This window comes from Amphimedon queenslandica, unplaced genomic scaffold, assembly GCF_000090795.2.
Source record: "Amphimedon queenslandica unplaced genomic scaffold, v1.1 AMPQUscaffold_13441, whole genome shotgun sequence".
NCBI lineage: Eukaryota > Metazoa > Porifera > Demospongiae > Haplosclerida > Niphatidae > Amphimedon > Amphimedon queenslandica.
In genome coordinates, this window is record NW_003546323.1 from 60,528 (window position 1) to 81,981 (window position 21,454).

Genomic DNA, 21,454 nt, shown 5'->3' on the forward strand with positions numbered 1-21,454 from the left:
ATTGTCATGTTGACAAAAGTATTTGAAGGCAATATTGTAAGATATAGTTATCTGCTGTACAAACTGGTCTAACTTTTGATAAAAAGCAAAGATTATAGCCCATGGTTTTTTCCAAAAAATGGCTCCAAAATCACCCCAAATTTTTATTACATTTTCTAATACATATTGATGTCCTTATGCTATGTAGAAAGTTTGAGCAAATTCCGAGCTCAAATTTTTGAGTTATGGCCATTTAAAAAAAAGGGCCAATTTTTGAAAAATACCCAAGGCTATAGTAGCCCATGGTTTTTTCTAAAAAATAGCTCCAAAATCACTTCAAATTTTTATTACATTTTCTGATACATATTGATGTCCTTATGCTATGTAGAAAGTTTGAGGTGATTTCGACAAAGAATTTTCGAGTTATGACCATTTTAAAAAATGGGCCAATTTTTGAAAAATACCCAAGGCTATAGTCCATGGTTTTTTCCAAAAAGTGGCTCCGAAATCACCCCAAATTTTTATTACATTTTCTGATACATATTGATGTCCTTATGCTATGTAGAAAGTTTGAGGTAATTCCGACAAAAAATTTTTGAGTTATGACCATTTTAAAAAATGGGCAAATTTTTGAAAAATACCCAAGGCTATAGCCCATGGTTTTTTCCAAAAAATGGCTCCAAAATCACCCCAAAACTTTATTACATTTTCTAATACATATTGATGTCCTTATGCTATGTAGAAAGTTTGAGCTGATTCCGAGCTCAAATTTTTGAGTTGTGGCCATTTTTAAAAACGGGCCAATTTTTAAAAAATACCCAAGGCTATAGCCCATGGTTTTTTCCAAAAAATGGCTCTGAAATCACCCCAAATTTTTATTACATTTTCTGATACATATTGATGTCCTTATGCCATTTAGAAAGTTTGAGGTGATTTTGACAAATAATTTTCAAGTTATAAGCATTTTGAGCCAATGTATTTGTACCAAAATCAAATGAATTATAAGAGTATTACAAGTTACCACTTTAGAATAAGTGTGCTCAGTATTGGCCAGAGAAGGTGAACGAGACACATAAGCTAGACGATGGAATAATAATAAGAACAAAGACTGAAGAGGTACACTGTTGGTACACAAAAAGACAACTACTGATCACAAAGGTAAGCCATTCGTATATCAGCCTAATATTTCATTATTAAGTATAGGATGATGATTCTATGTCAATGGCTATCACACACTATCAGTTGACCGTATGGCCTGATCATGGTGTACCAGTTGATAAGATAGTCATGATATCTTTCATTGATAATATTCGTTTGACTCATCCTCCTAAAGGACCTCCACTAGTAGTACACTGTAGTGCTGGAGTAGGAAGGACTGGTACCTTTATTGTAATAGATACCATGCTGCAGAGAATGAAACAAGAAAATACTCTTAATATTTATGATTTTTTGTTACAAATTAGACACCAAAGGATCACACTGGTTCAAACTAAGGTACTATGACTTTTGATGCTGTGTATTGCATTCAATATAACAGGAGCAGTACATTTATATTCACAAGTCCTTAGCAGATCACATTCAATGTGGTGAAACTTCATTCGCAATTGAAAAGGCTCAATACAGGATCAAAGAGTTAAGAAAGAAGAACGAGGATGAGGAGTGTGAGTTTCAAAAAGAGTTTGAGGTATAGTCTACATATAATTGAACCATGTGTACAATGTATCCTTTAATGACAGTTATTGAAGGAACTGTCAGATACTACAAGTACTATTAGCTGCTCCATTGCAATGGATAATCAAGAAAGAAACAGATTTGACTATAATTTACCTTGTAAGAGGTGTTGACAATGAATCCTAAGTGTTATTTTAATTATAGATAACCACACTCGTGTAATATTAAGAGACACAGAAAATGATTACATTAATGCTTCCTGGGTTGAGGTATTAATAGTCATGAATATAATTAAAATACATGCATTCTTAGGGATACAAAACAGGAAATTGGTTCATAGTGACACAAATACCATTACAAAATACTCAGACTGATTTTTGGACCATGATACATCAACAGAACTGTAGCGTGATTGTTTTACTTCATCCAGTAGGAACTGATGAGGTGAATTCAATTACAAAAGACATAATCTTAAACTAATACTAATTTTGTATAGATCCCTCAATTTTGGCCACCACAAATGGGTCAAGCGAAAAAGTACCAAGACTTGACTGTAGAGCATAGTTTAGAAAAAGAAGAAAATGACTATCAAATTATAACGTTAGAACTCAAATTCAAGGTATTAAATTACATATCCGACTCTTCCTAAGTTTGTTAATCCTTATAGAATGAATCAGCTCATAATGTGACATTATACTATTATAAAAAGTGGAATATTAATACTAATAATAAACCTTACCTCAAGCCTTTATTTGGTATACTGGCAAAGAATCAGCTTGAAAATGGTAACAGGCCAATTGTCGTTGCATGCAAGTAAGTGCTAGCAGAACTATGAGCACGCTAAACTTGATATTATTATTACTTCTTTATAATAGTGATGGTGTTGGTTGTAGTGGTACATTTCTGACAGCTTATTCTCAAATAGAAAGAGCTAAAACTGAAGGAGTGTCTGATATATTTCAATTCATTAGGAAAGCAAGGAGCCAGAGACCAGGACTGGTTGATTGTTTGGTAATAAAGCGTCCCAATAAAAATAATTATTATATAAATACATGTTATTTTAGGAAAGATATATTTATTGTCACGAGCTATTGTGTGAGTATGCTGAAGGAATGCTGCAACATGAAGAAACAAGTTATATTTAGTTATAGAACACCTTGTGGAGAATTAATAATAGTTTATAGTGTGCTTTGTTGTAACTTGTAATGTTCTTAGTGTCATTTATTTTAACTACAATCCGTTAACATTAGGAGAGATATTATGTGCTATACAAAGAACCATTCACATTTAAAACAGCATAATGATACACATATATTCTAAGAGGCAATTTTGTATCAGTGTTAAGCATCTAGAATTTTTGTCAAAAAAGGAATATGTTAATACAAGCAAATAAAATTTACATTCCGTGGTTAGGTTAATTATATTCATGCTGATTACGTGCGCATAAATTAAATGAGGTCAGACCACTAAAGCTACGCTATGCTAGCTGTAATGCAGTAGTCTATTTTCACATACAGATCATACATGTACATGTGAATGTAGATCTAATCTAAGCATTACACAGAGTATATCGAAAATCCTCTACTTTCAATGTAATAGTTGTGCACACTAAAGTATAATCTTCAACATTATACAATATTTTGTATTATTAATTGAAAATGGGCATGGGCCATTCAGTCATGGTTGAGTACTTCCCAGGCTACTACATAAAGTTGGGAGATGCATGTATAAAATCTTAATTAATGCAATCAAAAACACGACTCTAGGGCATATTACAATATTATGATAGCCTTAGACTATATTTGGCAACGACATGGCTACAACCTTAATGTGGAATGTATAATGAATTCACAAATTTACTACTACTATGCAATTTTTGTAGACCTACAACAAACTACACAAATTTATTATAGCGACAGCCTAGAGTAGTAGTACCTAGTCCTTACCTACGCAAAGCTGGGCGGGCCAATAACTATGTGTAGTATGTAGTAGGTCTAATAATTAAATCATAACTATTGTAAATTTAATATACATCCTCCTACTTGCCATGTTACTGTTAAAATTCATTAAGATTACAACTTTCCGTATAAAATACATGTCCATATACTCCATATAAGGCAGGCCAGGTGTAGCTTTTAGTACTATTGATCAACTAGTCTATAGATGTATAGCAATGTAATTACGATCAGTTGTTCTATATTACCACTTCCATCAAAGAATCACTGGCATGAACATTATCTCCATATAACTACCACTATACAATTACTACTAGCAACATTGTGCATGAGAGGAGGGACCACTAAGTCAGTGATAATAAATTTATTGATGTGCATGTACAGCAAAATCTGAAATAGCATTTTCTTATCAAGATTATGTGCATCTCCAGTATATCAGGCCTTTGTAAAACAACAAAATATATTCCATTTATTAGTAGCAACCTAATGTAAGCTATAGCTGTAGTAAATAGTAAGATATTGTTACTAATGAACAAGTAGTAAGTAGAAATGACAATTATTAACGGTAAAATGCATACCAACATATGGTTCATACTATGCACTAGCATTACAAACAACTGCCTACACACAAAAATTAATTAACAAGACACACACGTCTGTTGAGCTAGTAGGCATAAACACATCAAAGGTTCCCCCAGACTGAGTGGAACAATGCATTGGGTGAAGCCTACTCTGATATATAACTCTGCTTGTTTTGTATGCCTAATGTAACTAAGGGTGCAGCAAGGGATGAAGCCTCGTAATGTTGTACATTCTAATGTTAGGTTAACAAGCTAGCTAGGGTGGCCATTTTCTGATCATCTCAAGATCAGATTACTGATTAAATAATTAGCTCCAATATTAGAAACATGACTAAAAACATTAGTTACCTCCAATATTAGAAACATGACTAAAAACATTAGTCACCTCAAGTAGGTAAGGGAGGGTACAAGGAAAGTTACACTATTAGAAAAGGTTAAATCAACACAAAAGATTTAGATTTACATACAACAAAAAGACTATTTCTTTCTTATTCATAAGGCAGATTAATCAAGGCATAATACTCCACTACAATTTAAGCTAGTATGAGTTTGTTACAATAACAATAAAGATCTTCAGGAAGTGAACTGGAAAAAGAGCAATATCTTGAAATGACATAATTTGTGTGGGTCTGCAGACTATGCAAACAGTTCTACAACTATTCTAACTCTTATACTCTAGATATGATGTCACTCCACTAGCCACCAGTTACTATAAAAGTAGTGAATCTAGTCTATACTTCACTACTTGCACTGTGCAATCATGATTCGGCTAGCTCTGCTTGTCCTTTTGCTTGCAACTGCTAACTGTAGCCCAAGTAAAGTTTAATACATTGCAACTCAAATGCATTCATGTTCCTTATGATTATTTTAAGCTTCTAAACGCAGCTGGAGTGGGCCTGGGCCAGACAAAAATGATGGTAAGTTATAAAGAGGTCCTATAAAATGAATTAGTTCTTTTTATGTAATAGATCATCCGTTAGCAGTCAAGCCAGAAGACAAGGAAGAAAGCAATCTAGACCTTGGTGAAGAATATACTGAAGATGAAAAGGACAACCTAGATGATGACAAGAAGGATGAGGTTAATCTAGATGACAATCTAGATCTAGGTGATTACCATGACAAGAACACAGACAATAAAGATGAAGATGACAAAAACAGCAACAAAGATAAAGATGATGAAAAGGATAAATTCAATACTGAGATTTCAGATTGTGAGTCAAAACAGTCTGTAATGTATCATAGTATTCATTTTATAATCTTTTACAGTGACAGAAGAAGTTACAGAAACACCAGCTAATATAAGTATGCTACTTATCTCTATAGCAGCCTAATGTACATTACTTTATAGGTGTAGAGTATGGTAGTGGCAAAGATGTTATAGAAGGAGACATTAAACTGACTCCAGAGCAAGCTGCAATATTCAAACGTGGTGGATGGGACGAGTTAGTCAATTCAGAAGCATGGCTCCGTAACCATGGCAAATGGTCAAGGACTATTCCATACACAATTAGTGGAGTTGGTTAGTATTTTCAATCATTTTAAAAATTTATTTTTGATGTGGTAGCTACTAGAGAAAGGAATGCTTTGACAAATTCAATCAAAATGTTCCATGATCTTACATGCTTAAGATTTACTCCAAAGCTAAGCTATAATCGTGATTACATCCAATTTGTCAGTCGAGGAGGGTAAGCTCTGTTTAAACTAGTTTTAAAATTTTCAATCATGATTCCAGTTGTTGGTCTTATCTTGGTAAACGTCCAGGAAGTTATGCTAGGCCTCAGCTAGTCTCACTAGCTAGTGGTTGCCATCTTGCAGTCCCTGCCCATGAGATAATGCATGCACTTGGACGGTTTCATGAACAATCACGTGCTGACAGAGACAGATATGTCAGAATAATAACTGGGAATATAAGTACATGCACTGATTTAAATATTATTTAATAAACTGTTACTACCATAGGAAACGGATATGCATCAAATTTTCGCATACAAACTACTTCTGACAGCCAATCTCTACCATATGATTACCTTTCATTGATGCACTATGGTAGAACTGCTTTCAGTAGAAATGGTCAACCTACAATTGTACCAAGACCTAGTTCATTCATCACTATTGGCCAGAGAAACAGATTGTCAATGTACGATGTGCAACACATTAATATTCGATACTGCCCAGGTAATTATACAAACATTTTTGTAGCTAATTTTGAACATTAACATCAATAGAAAGAGCACTTCGACTAGTTGGAGGAAGAGGGTCATATGAAGGAAGAGTTGAAGTGTTCTGGAATGGACAGTGGGGAACTGTCTGTGATGATTTATTTGGTACAAATGATGGTCGTGTTATTTGCAAGTATATGGGTTTCCCTGATGTTGCTGCAACATACTACAGAGCTCGATTTGGGCGAGGAACTGGTCCGATAGTAATGGATGACCTACGTTGTACTGGTAATGAGTACAGTCCTTTTGCATGTCCCATGAGGACTATTGGTACTCATAACTGTGGTCATTATGAAGATGCTGGTGTAACGTGCCGGAGTGAGTCTATCAATTAAAAATAATAATATCATTGTTAGTCCTTCATGTTTATAGAAAATGCTCGTCTTGTTGGTGGTAGAGTTACCAGTAGTGTTGCCTATGGTCGCTTGGAAGTGTTTGCTGAAGGTGATTGGGGAACCGTCTGTGATGATTATTTTGACATAAAAGCTGCAAATGTTACCTGCCATCAATTGGGATACAGGAGAGCTAGTAGGGTCTATCCTCGTGCTCGCTATGGGCAAGGTACTCTTCCAATATTGATGGATGATGTAAGGTGTACTGGTGGAGAAGCACAGATTACTCATTGTCTCAGTACCCCTATTGGTGAACACAACTGTCAACACAGTGAAGATGTTAGTGTTCGCTGCGTTAATTGAATTGGACACTGTAAGTTTAATAAGGCCATTGCCATCAATTTCCCTTCTTTTAATAGGATAATGGACAGCAAGTGGTTTTATTATCAAGAACAAAAACTAATTAGATTTCGTAGTTGTTGAACTGTTCTAGCTAGTAATAGACTTTAGTTCAGTATGTAGTTGATTTTGATATTTTAGTGATCAGTTATTATCTCATGCAGTAAATATTATTAAAATTAGAATAGAGTGAACAAGAGTGACAGAAGTACATATTGTTGAGTCAAAACTTGAAATTAAAACCAAATTAAGTAATAGTCCAAGTAAATTTTAGTGTGTGCAATCTCAACTTTTAACTATACAATGGCATAATAATACATACAAAATTAAAAATATAAAATATGATTCAATAATACTTTTAAGTCTTAGATCAAGGATATAGAAAGGCAAAAAATTAAACATAAGTGCAGGTCAAAAATAATAATTGAAATGAAAATGAATAATAATGAACAATAACATAATAATGGTCTTATTTTGGAGCAACTTTAAAAATTTGTAAAAAAAAATCCAAACTTGATCAGAATGAGCTCAAACTTTCTACATAACATAAGTACATGTATATGTATTAGAAAAAATTATATATGTGGAGAATAGTTTCCTTTTCATTTTTGATGAAATTCGACCAAATACAACTTCAAAATTTTTAAAAATTTCAAATTTGATTGGAATTTTCTCAAGCTTACTGCACAGCATAAGTACATTTATATGCATTAGAAAATGTAAAAAATGAAGAATTATCTCCTTTCAATTTTGGTGAAATCTGGTTTACTATTATAGTACAGGGACTTTGATTTGATTCTGAACATACTCTCTCTTTTACTTATGCTCCACATAATAACAATTATGTACTTAAACACTTTCTGTGTTAACGCTCTACAGAAACCCATTAAAACACATAACTCAATACCACAGGTATGTACTAGATTCCTTGGCATTCACCAATTATCCTAAGTCTGGGTTCAGTTTAGCTATCAGAGAAATTCCAATCAAAATTCTATGAACTTTAAAGGTTGCTGTGACTGTTACAAACACACGATAAAAGATAACTTTGGTTCTGTAATAGGATATACATTTATAGGGTATACTAGCAATCTTTAAAACATTAACTAATTGCAGGCAACATAGATCTAATTCCCATATAATATTTACTGCCTTATCAAAAGTAGCACTATATACAACTAAAATGAGTTTAATTGATACAGTATCTATAATGAAGAATGAGCTATATTTAAAATAAATTAATATTTATGCCACTTATATTTTATTTTCATAAAAGTATATTATGCAGTACAACCAAAATAACAGTCAATGATACTGCCTATGAAATATAACTTAGAAATAAATTAATAATCAATTTAAGGTAGAGCCACTTCCTGTAGTAGCTACAATAAACAAAGCCACACTACTTCAGCCATTATAAATTACACTTCCTGTATGACAGAGTAAACCTTATATAAAGGAATGCTCTTCAAAGCCAGAATTCAATTGTATCTGCTGGTACAACAATGAACAGCCTCACTCTACTTGTTCTTTTATTTGCTGCCATTCAAGTGCAGTGTAGCCCTGCAGGTAAAAATTCCTATCAGATTTATTGACCTTTTCAATCCATTACAGTTCCATTGAATGGCAAGGATGGTCATGCACCTGAAGGTGATAGTAAGTAAATTGTAGAAAGTAAAAAATGTTGTTATTTTTTGAATAGAAAATGCACAAAAAGAAGTTGGAGTCAACAAGGAAGAGAGGCAGTTGCTCTTTGGTGATAATAAATCAGTAATGAAAAAAGACAAAGATGTTATTGATTATATGGAAGAAAAAGAAAGAGTTAAAAAATACAACAAAAATGATACACCTGCAAAAGAGTTGAATGATGGTATGTGTGCCTTTACTCTGACTTATAATGATAAGTTATTGCAGTAACAAAAGATGAAGAATCAGATGTGCCAATTGATGACAGTAAAGTTAAAGTATATTAACTTTGTAGGCTACAATAATGATAGGTGGAGAGTATGGCAGTGGTGAAGACATCATAGAGGGGGACATCAAAGTGACTCCAGAGGAAGCTGCAATATTCAAGCGTGGTGGATGGAAGGAGTTGGTCAATTCAGAATCATGGGTTCGTGGCCATGGCAAATGGTCAAGGACTATTCCATACACAGTTTCTGATTCTAATTATCCACTTTGTTAGTAAGATATTGTATACCTTTGTAATGTTTTATTTTGATATTGCAGATACTGAGGAATATAAAGCTTTGGAATATTCAATTGAATTGTTTCATAAATTTACTTGTCTGAAATTTGTTCCAAAGAAAAGTTATCACAAAGACTATATTGACTTTGCCAGTAAAACTGGGTAAGCTAGCCTATTGTGTCACTAATAATGATAATATCAAACCTTTAACTTCAGTTGTTGGTCATATATTGGTAAACTACCAGAAGGATATGCTAGACCTCAGGAAATCTCATTAGGAAGAGGTTGCAGGGGAGCTATCCCTGCTCATGAGATAATGCATGCACTTGGACGAGGTCATGAACAATCACGATTCAATAGAGATAAATATGTCCACATAATCAATGATAATATACGTAAATACATAGACAACATGCATTTGTAACATTTTTAATGTATAGATCCAAACTTCACTCATAATTTTGACGAAGACTATACAGACAATATGAACATACCATATGATTATCTTTCAGTGATGCATTATGGCAGTACAGCTTTCAGTATTAATGGCCAACCTACAATTAAAGCAGTACCTGGTCCAGATATTGTTATGGGCCAGAGAAACACAATATCTCTATATGATATACTGAATATCAATATTCGATACTGCCCAGGTAATTAGCAGTAAACATGACAGTTATTATTACCATGCATTTATAGAAAGAGCAGTTCGATTAGTTGGAGGTAGAGGGTCATTTGAAGGAAGAGTTGAAATGTTCTGGGATGGGAGATGGGGACATGTTGATGGTCGCCCAAGCGAATTTAAAATAACTAATGGTCGTGTCATATGCAAGTATCTAGGCTTCCCTGATGTTTCTGAAATAGTTCAAATTCCAAATCAAAAGCATAGTGTTGGTCCATTTTTTAGAGAACCATTTGTTTGTAATGGTGATGAGGACACTCCCTTTTCATGTCAATATTGGGGAGAGAAGATCTTTCTTTTACCAGCTGTAGTAGATGAAGCTGCTGTCATATGTGAAAGTATAGCAGTCATGTCGTTATTAGTTACATCATTATTGATGTTTTTTTAAATAGAAAATGCACGACTTCAAGGTGGTAGAGTTACTCCTTTATTTGCCTATGGTCTTTTGGAAGTGTATGTTGAAGGTCGCTGGGGAGCTGTCTGTGATGATGATTTTAATATAAGAGCTGCCAATGTCGCCTGTCGTCAAATGGGATATACAAGAGCTTTGGAATATAAAACTACAACAGAGTATGGTAAGAACAAACGCCCAATTTTGATGGATGATGTGTTGTGCGAGGGTTATGAGGCACAGATTACACATTGCCCCAGTACTCCTATTGGTGAACACGACTGTCGTCGCTCCGATGCCATTAGTCTCTTCTGTGTCATCTGATGGGCGAAGTCATTTGTAAGCTCATAAATCTTGTTCAATATAACAATTTTACACATTTTATTAGGTCAGAACAATCATGGTCAGTATCCATGGAATAATAAACAGATACTTTTAAAAAAAAGAAAGAGTAGTGATAAATTTTAGCTGTTAGTTATTTTTAGTGACCAGTTTATTATTTTTTTAAATAAAATCATTACTTTTTCATCATCATACTAACATAATTATTTGTGACAAGAGAAGCAGTTTTAAATGTGTTCATTCTAAATATCATTAATAGCAACAATCATTATCTTTTCAACTAAAAATGTGCCTTCCTTATGCTGTAAACTACCTGTATTAAATAAAGTAATAGACTATACAGCAGTCTAGTTGCTACATATATACAGAAAGTTGAGCCATTTTTACATGCAAATTTATTAAAGGGCTTGTGCAGATACAATAATAGAAATCATTACAGCTATACATTAAACCAGGGATATAAATCCCTGGTTTCCCTGATTAAATAAATAATCCCTGATTAAACATAATAATTGAGAAAAGTTAATTTGCCTAGTGACTATAGAATGTATTCATTGGTGCATCTAATAAAGCCCCGTTTACACTATGCCCTTAAAGCGGTTTGGAACCGGTTTAGAAATAAACCAGTTTACGTGTGGACAATTTCAATGCAGTTTAAACCGACTTATCTCTAATCACCTCAGGAGATAATCAAACCGGTTCAAGTACTGAAGCAGCTGCATATCATGTATGCAATGTATTGTAGCATTGTAAACCAATTCAACCACAGTTACGTGTGGACACAATTAAGCTGGTTTCTGAACCGCTTTGATCCAAACTGGTTTGTAGTGTAAACGGGGCTTAAGCAATCATTCATAAGTATTAATGGATGAGGCTTTAGGCTTACCCATAAAAGCCTAAGTGAGCCATCATTATTGTAACAGATATAGGACAACTAGTTTCACTGTAACAAAACTAAACATTACTTGATATTAAGAGTTGTAAAGGACATTACATGATTGCCAAAGCTTATAGCCCTACTATACAAGTAGATATAAACTGACAGAGACAAGTAAATGAGACCTGTTGATCATGGGATATGACTATTGTAGCATGTGCATGTGTTTTAAATTTTAATAATCTTAAACATTGTGGGAAAACTAAAAAAAACTTTAAAAACTAAAACTGTCAACTTCAATCCACCCAAACCTATATCTAGGCCTATGGATGCTTTTCATAAATCTTAAATGATAATATTTTGGATTTATGAACAACATAATGAGTATGGCATCCACACAGGTGTGGAATGCAATCACTCTGATGTTACATTTTAAGTCCTCTGAAACCATGAGATAACACAGACAAGATAATGAATGTAATCATACTGCTAGACTAAGAATGTCCTCTGAAACAATGATATAACATGTGAATTAATGTAATTATACTCCTAGACTAAAGAATGCAATCAAATATATCGCTGCTAGCCACAGCTAAATGCAAGTATAGTCATTTTTGTAATTAAATCAAGTTAAGAAAACAATATTATCAAATCACAGATTGCTATACTGTATTACACTACAGATACACTATTCAATTTCATTGAACTATTCAAAATATTAGGTGTTGGCAGATGTCATAGTTTATTAAGACTTTTTATGATGGTGGCTTCAGCAATCTTGTTAGTTAAATATTTCACATCAGAGAGCCACAATTATGACAACTAAATCAAAGGCTAATTAGTAATGAGTATGGTATCAACACAGGTGTGGAATGCAATTAAGACACATCGCTCTGATTTGATATTTTAAGTCCTCTGAAACCATGAGATAACACAGACAAGATAACGAGTGTAATTATACTCCTAGACTAAGGAATGTAATCATTTGACATTTTAGGTCCTCTGAAACCAGGATATAACATGTGAATGTAATTAACTGCTAGACTAAGGAATGCAATCAAACATATCGCCGCTAACCACAACTAATAGCAAGGTATTATACACAGCAGATGTAGCTTCACCGAACTATTCAAACAATTAGGTGTTGGCAAATATCATAGCTTATTAAGACTTTTTATGATCGTGACTTCAGCAATCTAGTTAGTTAAATATTTTGGATCAGAGAGCCACAATTATGAGAATTAAATTTAAGTCATTAGACTAAATTTTAAAAAGATTTAAAGAATTGTCATTTACTTGTTTATATAAAAAAATAATAATTCAAAATTAAAGAAGAATCTCTTCAATGACAGAGTCATAATGTCGCCATTCAATTTAGAATACATTAGTATATACAGTTGTAATGGACCAATCAGATAACTCCCCATGGTATGTAATTAGCAATTTAAAACTTCATGCAAAGTTTCAGTCCATTGATACCATTGGCATGCAACATTGCATTACACTTTTGTGATAATTGTTCTCATAGTGTTATTGGTTGTCATGTTGCACTCAAATTCAAACTATAGATTTGTATTTTAACAAGTTTATAAGCAATTAATACTGTCACTTTGTAAGTCTCACAATCAACTTGAATCATTGCAAACAATGTAATGGTGACATATCAACACAGGTGTGAAATGCAATTAAGATGTATACCGTATAGCCAAAAATTTTCGAGGCTTAAAATTTCGTGAATAATGAAATTTATGGAGAAATTTTAAATTCCGTGATAAATATTTTCGTGATTTTATTTTAATAATAATAATAATAATGACCACGCCTTATTTAATTAAAACATGGTTTGAGACGGACTCTTGTGTCAAGGGGCACCATGTCTACAAATCAGTGTGGACACCAGAGATGGGGAAGATCATCTTTGACCTAGGCAGTATGCTTAAAATAGCAATACAGAGTAACAGAGACATCAGCTTGACCGAGAACACGACTTGACACGAGGGCACGTTTATTAGTCTAAGGCGTGGTTAACCACGCCTCTCAATTAATATTTATTTTCGGGGGTTTAATTTTTCGTGATGCAAGCAGTAATCACGAAAATACGAAAATTTATTCCTCACGAAATTTTTTGGCTATACGGTATAGTGAGCTGACTCATTATGACATCACATCAGAACTCATAAATATTCATAAATCATGTTTGTATATAATCAGGACTCCTGATATAATGCATGCTAATCAGTGTTTGGGTGTCAACATGAGGCATTGTTAGCTCTCTCTCTCTCTAAGCACAGTAATCCTGTCTGCCTGTCTGCTAGCCAGTAGCCAGCACTCACATTCTCATAGCATCTCATCTTATATGCTAAAAAGACACATCACTCTCGTATGACATTTTAAGTCCTCTGAAACCATGAGATAACACAGACAAGATAATAAATGTAATTATACTCCTAGACTAAGGAATGCAATCAAACACATCGCCACTAACTACAGTTACATGTAGTTCTAATTATCCCATGCAGATATATTTTCATATTGCATCAAACAAATTTTATCTTTGCACTTCTTTTGTTGAGCTCTTTTACAATTTGTTTTTTCTCCTACTCCTCCTCCTACAACTATTGCATTTAATGATACTCATAACACATAATCATATAAATAATGTTTACCAAAAACAAACTATAATGGTACAACATATACAAATGACACCAACACATCTTCCACCTCCTGCTCCAATTACTAGTGATAGCCAGTTACTGCTGGTTTCTACAACTATTGATACATTAAACATATAGAGTCTATTTTCATTATAATCATGGACTTGTTACTGCTTTCTCCTACTTTAGTGCTGGCTGAAATTGATATAGAATATTGTAACATGGTAAATTTTAGCTTCATGCACACTTCTTTTGTTGAACTTTTGTACAATACTTAATGTATAGATGAAACTGGGCAGCAAATAAATAATCTCAACACAAACACATAGCACAGCATCAGGTACACAATGTAGCATTATTGAACTACTCAAATGATCATAGTTCTATCTATTGCATACACTTCAAGAGTAAGCTAATCATTCTGTCCAGTCATTAAAATTCTTTGTCAATTGAATACAAAGCCAAACAATTACTGCTTCCTGTATAAAGAAGAGTATAAAGTGTCAATCACTTTGCAGGAAATTCATTTAGGCCAGCTCTCTGTCTCTATAAGTGTGCATAACCATGAACAGGATAACTCTCTTTGTCCTTTTACTTGCAACCATTCAAGTGTACTCTAGCCCTGCAGGTAAGAAATTCTATCACATACTAAAGTGCTCAAATACATTTTAGCTTTAAAGAGGAGTTGGTTTGACCCTGAGCCTAGGCCTAATGCTAATAATGGTAAATGATAGCATGCACTGTGGTGTCTTTCAAAGCAGCAATAATTACTTATGATAATTATCTAGATCCTTTCAAAGATAATAAATCAAAAGATGAATACCATATCAAGGATCATGGTGATTATCTTAAGAAGAACAAGAAAGAAGACAACAAGGATGATGAATTTAAGAGTGACATTGATGACTGTGAGTATTGTAGCCATATAGCAACAATATTCTACTGTCTGGAGTAGATAAAGCTTCACCAACAGCAGAAGATGACAAACTTACAAGTGAATTGGATCATGATAGATCTAGTAAGTATATTCCATTACATTTCGTGATTTATTGGAGTGGCAGATAAATTATCAGATAGACCAACAGTTAGGACAGGTTTGAAGAAACATAACAATGACAAAGGTGATAAATTTTCAAGTGAACTGGATCGTGACAGTGAGTACATTCTATTGCAACTGATTTTTGGAAGTAACAGATAAATTATCAGATGCTGCACCAACAGTTACTACACCTTTGAAGAGACCTACTGATATTATAGAGGGAGACATCAGACTGACTCCAGAGCAGGCTGCAATATTCAATCGTGGTGGATGGAAGGAATTAGTTAATTCACAAGCATGGTATCGCAATCCTGCACACAATACTAAATGGTCTAGAACAATCGTGTACACAATCAATGGATTGGGTAATTAATGTCAACACTTTCATCAAATATTTTCTTTTACAGCTGAAGAAGAAGAAGAAGCTTTGAAGACTTCAATGAGACAGATAGAAAGATTCACATGTCTACGATTTCTTGAAAAGTATAATATACATCCTCCTTATTACATTGAATTTGTTGATGATGGAGGGTAAGCTTTTAACATTAAAATTATAACTACTTACATCTCTATGCCAGTTGCTGGTCATATATTGGTAGACTACCAGGAGCTTATGCTAGACCTCAGAAAATCTCATTATCAAGTGGTTGCAATCTTGCTGTTCCTGCAGAAATGATAATCCATGCACTTGGAAGATTTCATGAACAATCACGGCCTGACAGAGATGAATATATTGAGATACTAACTGAAAACATAGGCAAGTGACATAATGGTGCACAAAACTTATATAATGTATTTCTTATAGAAAGTGGCTTTGAAAATAACTTTCTCATTCAACCTGCTGCCGAAACTCTATCCGTGCCATATGATTATCTTTCAGTGACACATTTTGGCCCTAAAACATTTAGTAAAGATGGGAATGACACAATAAAATCAAAAAAAGAAGGTTTTAAAGTCTATGGTCAAGTAAACAGAATGTCATACTATGATATACAGCATATCAATATTGAATATTGCCCAGGTAACTGTCATAAAATTTAATAAAGAATTAATTAATGTTTTCTGTTGATAGAAAGAGTAATGCGACTAGTTAATGGAGGTGCACCACATGAAGGAACAGTTGAAGTTTTCTGGAATGGACAGTGGGGAACTATATGCGATATTCGGTTTGATAAGTTGGATGGTGATGTCATATGCCGGTATCTGGGTTTTCCTGGTCTTGCGGTGTCAGTACATAAAAAAGCTCATTTTGGGGAGGGAACTGGTCAAATAGTAATGAATATTTTAGACTGCCTTGGTAATGAGGACAGCCCTTTTTCTTGTAAGAACACTCTTGGTGATGAACGTTTTTGTGGGAATTCTGAAGCTGCTGGTGTAGTATGCCAAAGTATGTTGATCTAATTAACATTAGTAGATACATTCCTTTTGTACTTATATCTAGAAAACATTCGTCTAGTTGGAGGGGAAGTTATTCCAGATGAATCAGCAATTGGTCGCTTGGAAGTATATTTTAATAGTACTTGGGGTACTGTCTGTAATGATGGTTTTAGCACAAATGCAGCAGTTATTGCTTGTAAGCAACTTGGATATGCTACAGCTATGGAATTCCATCCAAAATTCATTGATAACTTTGGCTATTACAATAGCACTTATCCAATAGTAATGTATATGGTGATTTGTGATGGTTCTGAAACTATGATTCAGCACTGTTACAGTTTTCCTGCCCCTGATGATTATTGTGATCACACTAAAGATGTTGCTATTCATTGCGTCAATTTCAATTAGCTCCATAATCGTAAGTCAACAAGAGTAGCACTTTAAATTTTATGATTCTTTAACAACAGGGTGATTTTGCTTTCCAGACAATCAGAACTTTCAAACTATATTACCTGAACAAGTAGTGATAGACTAGTTCCATTTTTAGATAGTTATACTATATGTTACCTTGCTTTAGTGATTAGTCATTCTTTGCTATTATTCATTGTGTGTACTTTTATTTTTAATAATACAAAGTCAATCACCTTTTGAGGTACTTGTTTGCATTATTAGTAGTCACTGCGACAGATCACAACTAAAATGTGTAGTCTACAACTTTCCTACAATAAAAAGTTATGTTCTCTACACAAATTTTAGAGGGGACTTTGGCTAAGTGCTTTTCATACATTGGATAATAAATGAAGTACACAGATGTAGCTGAGAGTCTCTTTGTCAATTGAACATGTATACACTGAAAACTGTAATACAAGTACAAGCAAACAAAGCCACACGCTTTAAATAAATTAGCACTGATCACAAGGTCGTGTGACTACAATAACAGTTTCATTTTTTGTAAGCCCAACACACACACACTAGAGCTAGGCATTATTTGTTGCATGCAACAGAGCTTACAGGAGAGTCAGTGGAGCATAAAAATGTTGTATGCAGTTCTGGTTATGAATACAGGAAATCAACTGGTGTGACACACCCATTGTGGTTTAGCAATTGCTGAGCTGTCTTGGTGCAGATCAGATCAGATGCAGAGCAAGTTTGCAGGGGCGGTATCTTGTAAAAATGATGAGGCAAGAAGCCGCTGCTACTCTTATTCTGTTCTTTCTTGTCATTAACAGCAACCAGTGCAACTCTAGACTTGTGTGCCCTGATATAGACAGTGAGGGCAAGGGCCCAGTAGCTAACAGTAGCGATTGCAGTGATACTCTGAACAACACTCTCACAGAATTGATAAGAAATGGCAGCCTCAACGATGAAATACTAGTACTCACTGAGCGAGGAAGCTACCTCCTGAGTGGTTTTTTCCTGATAAATAAAGTAAGCAACTTTACTATCAGAGGTTTATCTAGCAACAGGAATGAGTATGTTATAAGCTGCATCAACAACACAGAGCAGCCTGCTGGTCTGGCATTTGTGAATGTAGATGTCTTAGAGCTGACTAATATTGCTATCAGTAACTGTGGGATATCAGGAAAAGGTCTTGAGAATACAGTCTCCATTATCAAGAACGATTTAGAGCTATTCTTCCGCATACCCAGTCAACTTCAGTATGGCTTGATTATAGCAGAGTCGTATGATGTGAGCATAGAAAACACACTATTTACAAACACTACTGGACTAGGAGTTTTAGGTATCAACATTGGTGGTGCATCAAGTTTTTTGAATCTTGAGTTCGCCGAGAATAACGCATCACTGTGTCAATACGAATCAATCACTAACCTAACTTCAGATCTAACTATTGGAGGTGGATTGTTTCTACTATACACTGACTACAAGGAAAATGAAGGAATATTAAGGAGCACTATGCACAGTGAGCTAAAGATAAGTGAGTCCTTATTTCACAGAAACAGAATTTGCTCTACTTTCAATGCATTAGCTACTTTCTATGGCCAGTCGGTCACAGCCAATAGGGTTGGTTATGTAGTTGGATCTGCTGCTGGAATGGGAATAGCTCTAGCTCAGTTACATTACTCGGTTAATATAAGCATTGAGTCAACAATATTCACTAACAATACTGGTCTATACAGTGCTGGGGTTAGCATTGGGATTTTGGAAGGAGTGGATATGTCTAACATACAATTTGATAACTGTAGTTTCACAAACAATGGCTATAGCAATGAAAGTGATTTGCCTTTTGGTCTGCATTCTCAGAACGGTGGATTAACGATCTACAATAATCTCTACTTTCCAAACGAGACGCTCAGAAACCTTTGCCTGTCTGGAGTATCGGAGTTCCCAGCTCAAGTTCACATGATTAATTCTCTGTTTTCTAAAAATCAAGCATACTCTTGCAATGCTCTATCAATCCGCTCCTATCATTCAACTCTGGTCACTAGTGACAATTTAAATGTATTTCGTTTCACAAATACAAGTTTTATTGATAATCAAGGCTCTGTTGGTACTGTGGCCTGTGCAAGTGCCACTGAGTTTTCTGGGTTTAATCCAAGCTTCAAGTTTATTTTTGAAGATGTGACAATTGCAAACAATACCGTGCTAACAACTAATAATGGCATTTCAAACCAGATTGTTGAGAGCTCGGGACAAATATTATTACTCTCTGTTGATCTTTTATTGAATGGAAAGTGTACTTTTACTAATAACACTGGGGTGCCCCTTGTTGCTTACTCAAGTTTGATCCATTTTAATGGCAGTTCCAGTTTTATTGGCAATAAAGGTGTTTATGGTGGAGCCATTCGCCTCATCAGTCAGTCGTATCTCATCATTGGAAACGACAGTGAACTGCTATTCTCAAATAACTCTGCTACTGTTGAAGGTGGGGCCATTTTCTTCTATGCTCCATCCTTATTTAGTGCCAATCCATTTGCTGATGACAGTTGCTTCCTTTATTTTAGTTACTTGGATCTGTTCTGCAATTACTCGATCTGTCCAGACATTTCTTCCATGAACATTAACATATCATTTACAGGTAATTCGGCAAAGTCTGGAGGGACTATATTTGGCTCTACTCTTAATTCTTGCCCTTGGTACTCCTCACTCACTGATGGAGTGGCACCAAAACAAGACTCAGCGTTGCATCAACTCTCATATAATTTTCCAAACAAGTTTCATTTTGATCCACCACTGACTAATGCCTCTGTTGTAAGCACTCAAGCCGCTACTTTAAATTTTTCTAAAACAGGCTTTTCTGCTAGTCCTGGACAAAGGATCAGACTTCAGGCAAAAGCATTCGATGGATTTGGGTACCCTACTTCAGCCGCCATTCAATCAATATCAGCACAACCAGACAGTGTTTCAACAACACTTGGCAAAGCAGTCTTTTATTTCATTAATTCTGCCGACTTTAATGGCACCTCTGTACCAATTGATGTGACAGGCCATGAGAATAGATCAGCACTGGTTGAACTATTCTCCATTACTTCTGGTGCCCAGACTATCATCACTGTCAATACTAGCTATTGTGGGCCTGGATTTGTCTATGATAACTCTGCATTGGCCTGTGTTTGCATTCCAGAGCTAGAAGCTAAAGGTGTGGCATGTAATGCTAGTGAAGAAGTACTAGTGATACCTGATAATCATTGGTTTGGCTATTTTGATGACCAGCAAAGCATCCTTGTGTATTCAAATTGCTTCTATGACTACTGCAAGCCCTCTTCAATGGCTATTAATGTTTTTGACCTTGATTTCCAGTGCAATAAAGATTACAGGAGGACCGGTTTAGCTTGTGGTAAATGTGAGGCTAACACTAGTGCTGTATTTGGTACTTCAAGATGCTTGGAGTGCTCAAACATTGGGCTCTTATGGATACTGGGTTTTGCCATAGCCGGAATAATAATAGTACTAGGCATATCATTACTTGGTGTCACTATAGCCGAAGGGTATCTAAATGGATTCGTTTTCTACTGCAATTCGTTGAATTATTTCTTTGTTTATTTATATCCAAGATACCCATACGATCCAGTGTTTAGTCCAGCAGCCTGGATTAATCTTAATTTAGGAATAGAGTCTTGCTTCTTTGATGGCATGACATCAGTCCATCGCATTGGATTGAGATTCCTATTCCCACTCTATCTATTCGTAATAATGGGATTTATTGTACTCCTTGGCAAAAAGATCAGAAAATTCCCAAACCTAAAATTCTCAGCCAGCAAGACATTTGCAACGCTAATATTGCTTTGTTACTTCAATATTGCCGGTACATGTATCGAAGCAATGGCGTCGACAAAGTATACGAGTGTCTATGGAAATTTCTCTCGAGTTAGGTGGAACTTGGATCCAACAATCCCTTTTGGTTCTGGGCTTCATGTAGTACTAATTGTGCTTTCTGTCATGCTCCTCCTCATTTACATAATTCCTTTCTCTATTCTTTTCTTATTCCCAAGAATATTATATGGCTCAAGATTCACAAACAAATTCAAACCGATCTACGATGCATTCTGGAACCCATTCAAGCCTCAGTTTAGATTCTGGTTGAGCATAAGAGCACTGCTTCGATTCGTACCATTCAGCCTTGCACTGTTTAGCTCATATCCAACTAATGTACTAGTCATGGTGATATTTACATCTCTCCTTTGGTTCACTCACGAGCGAGTGGCACCTTTTGACGGATACTGGCAGAATTCATTTGATTCCTTCTTCATGCTCAATCTAATGTTACTCTTTGTCAGTAATATTTTCTTTGAGCGCTATAGAGATTCCT

At 34.8% G+C, this 21,454-nt stretch overlaps 5 protein-coding genes across 5 annotated transcripts; all 5 read left to right on the plus strand.

The window, feature by feature from the left end:
• Window positions 1-1,200: 1,200 nt before the first annotated feature.
• On the plus strand, window positions 1,201-2,795 carry LOC100635436 (receptor-type tyrosine-protein phosphatase alpha-like). Its single transcript, XM_019995475.1, has 9 exons — window positions 1,201-1,473; window positions 1,517-1,663; window positions 1,716-1,809; window positions 1,855-1,919; window positions 1,963-2,094; window positions 2,147-2,269; window positions 2,318-2,463; window positions 2,526-2,661; window positions 2,715-2,795. The coding sequence occupies exons 1-9, from the start codon at window positions 1,201-1,203 to the stop codon at window positions 2,793-2,795; spliced, it is 1,197 nt and encodes a 398-aa protein (XP_019851034.1).
• Window positions 2,796-4,890: 2,095 nt separating this feature from the next.
• Window positions 4,891-6,126, plus strand: LOC100635562 (blastula protease 10-like). Its single transcript, XM_019995476.1, has 7 exons — window positions 4,891-5,001; window positions 5,059-5,103; window positions 5,155-5,397; window positions 5,453-5,488; window positions 5,535-5,705; window positions 5,751-5,871; window positions 5,919-6,126. The coding sequence occupies exons 1-7, from the start codon at window positions 4,947-4,949 to the stop codon at window positions 6,124-6,126; spliced, it is 879 nt and encodes a 292-aa protein (XP_019851035.1). The 5' UTR covers window positions 4,891-4,946.
• A 3-nt stretch (window positions 6,127-6,129) lies between these two features.
• Window positions 6,130-7,304, plus strand: LOC109581404 (neurotrypsin-like; the record flags this gene model as incomplete). Its single annotated transcript, XM_019995477.1, has 4 exons — window positions 6,130-6,361; window positions 6,412-6,723; window positions 6,778-7,110; window positions 7,157-7,304. Coding segments are annotated over 3 exons (867 nt in total), but the record flags the coding sequence as incomplete, so codon positions are not given.
• A 1,167-nt stretch (window positions 7,305-8,471) lies between these two features.
• Window positions 8,472-10,991, plus strand: LOC100635688 (uncharacterized). Its single transcript, XM_003385969.2, has 11 exons — window positions 8,472-8,705; window positions 8,751-8,792; window positions 8,839-9,006; window positions 9,051-9,089; window positions 9,134-9,316; window positions 9,366-9,486; window positions 9,541-9,719; window positions 9,765-9,977; window positions 10,024-10,344; window positions 10,399-10,736; window positions 10,786-10,991. The coding sequence occupies exons 1-10, from the start codon at window positions 8,642-8,644 to the stop codon at window positions 10,719-10,721; spliced, it is 1,653 nt and encodes a 550-aa protein (XP_003386017.1). The 5' UTR covers window positions 8,472-8,641; the 3' UTR covers window positions 10,722-10,736; window positions 10,786-10,991.
• Window positions 10,992-14,804: 3,813 nt separating this feature from the next.
• On the plus strand, window positions 14,805-17,351 carry LOC100641422 (blastula protease 10-like). The gene is made up of 12 exons (XM_019995481.1): window positions 14,805-14,898; window positions 14,943-14,993; window positions 15,059-15,178; window positions 15,226-15,288; window positions 15,332-15,424; window positions 15,477-15,674; window positions 15,717-15,840; window positions 15,888-16,066; window positions 16,115-16,330; window positions 16,382-16,696; window positions 16,751-17,104; window positions 17,154-17,351. Exons 1-11 carry the CDS (start codon window positions 14,835-14,837, stop codon window positions 17,092-17,094), a joined length of 1,767 nt encoding a protein of 588 aa, XP_019851040.1. The 5' UTR covers window positions 14,805-14,834; the 3' UTR covers window positions 17,095-17,104; window positions 17,154-17,351.
• The last annotated feature ends 4,103 nt before the right edge of the window (window positions 17,352-21,454 follow it).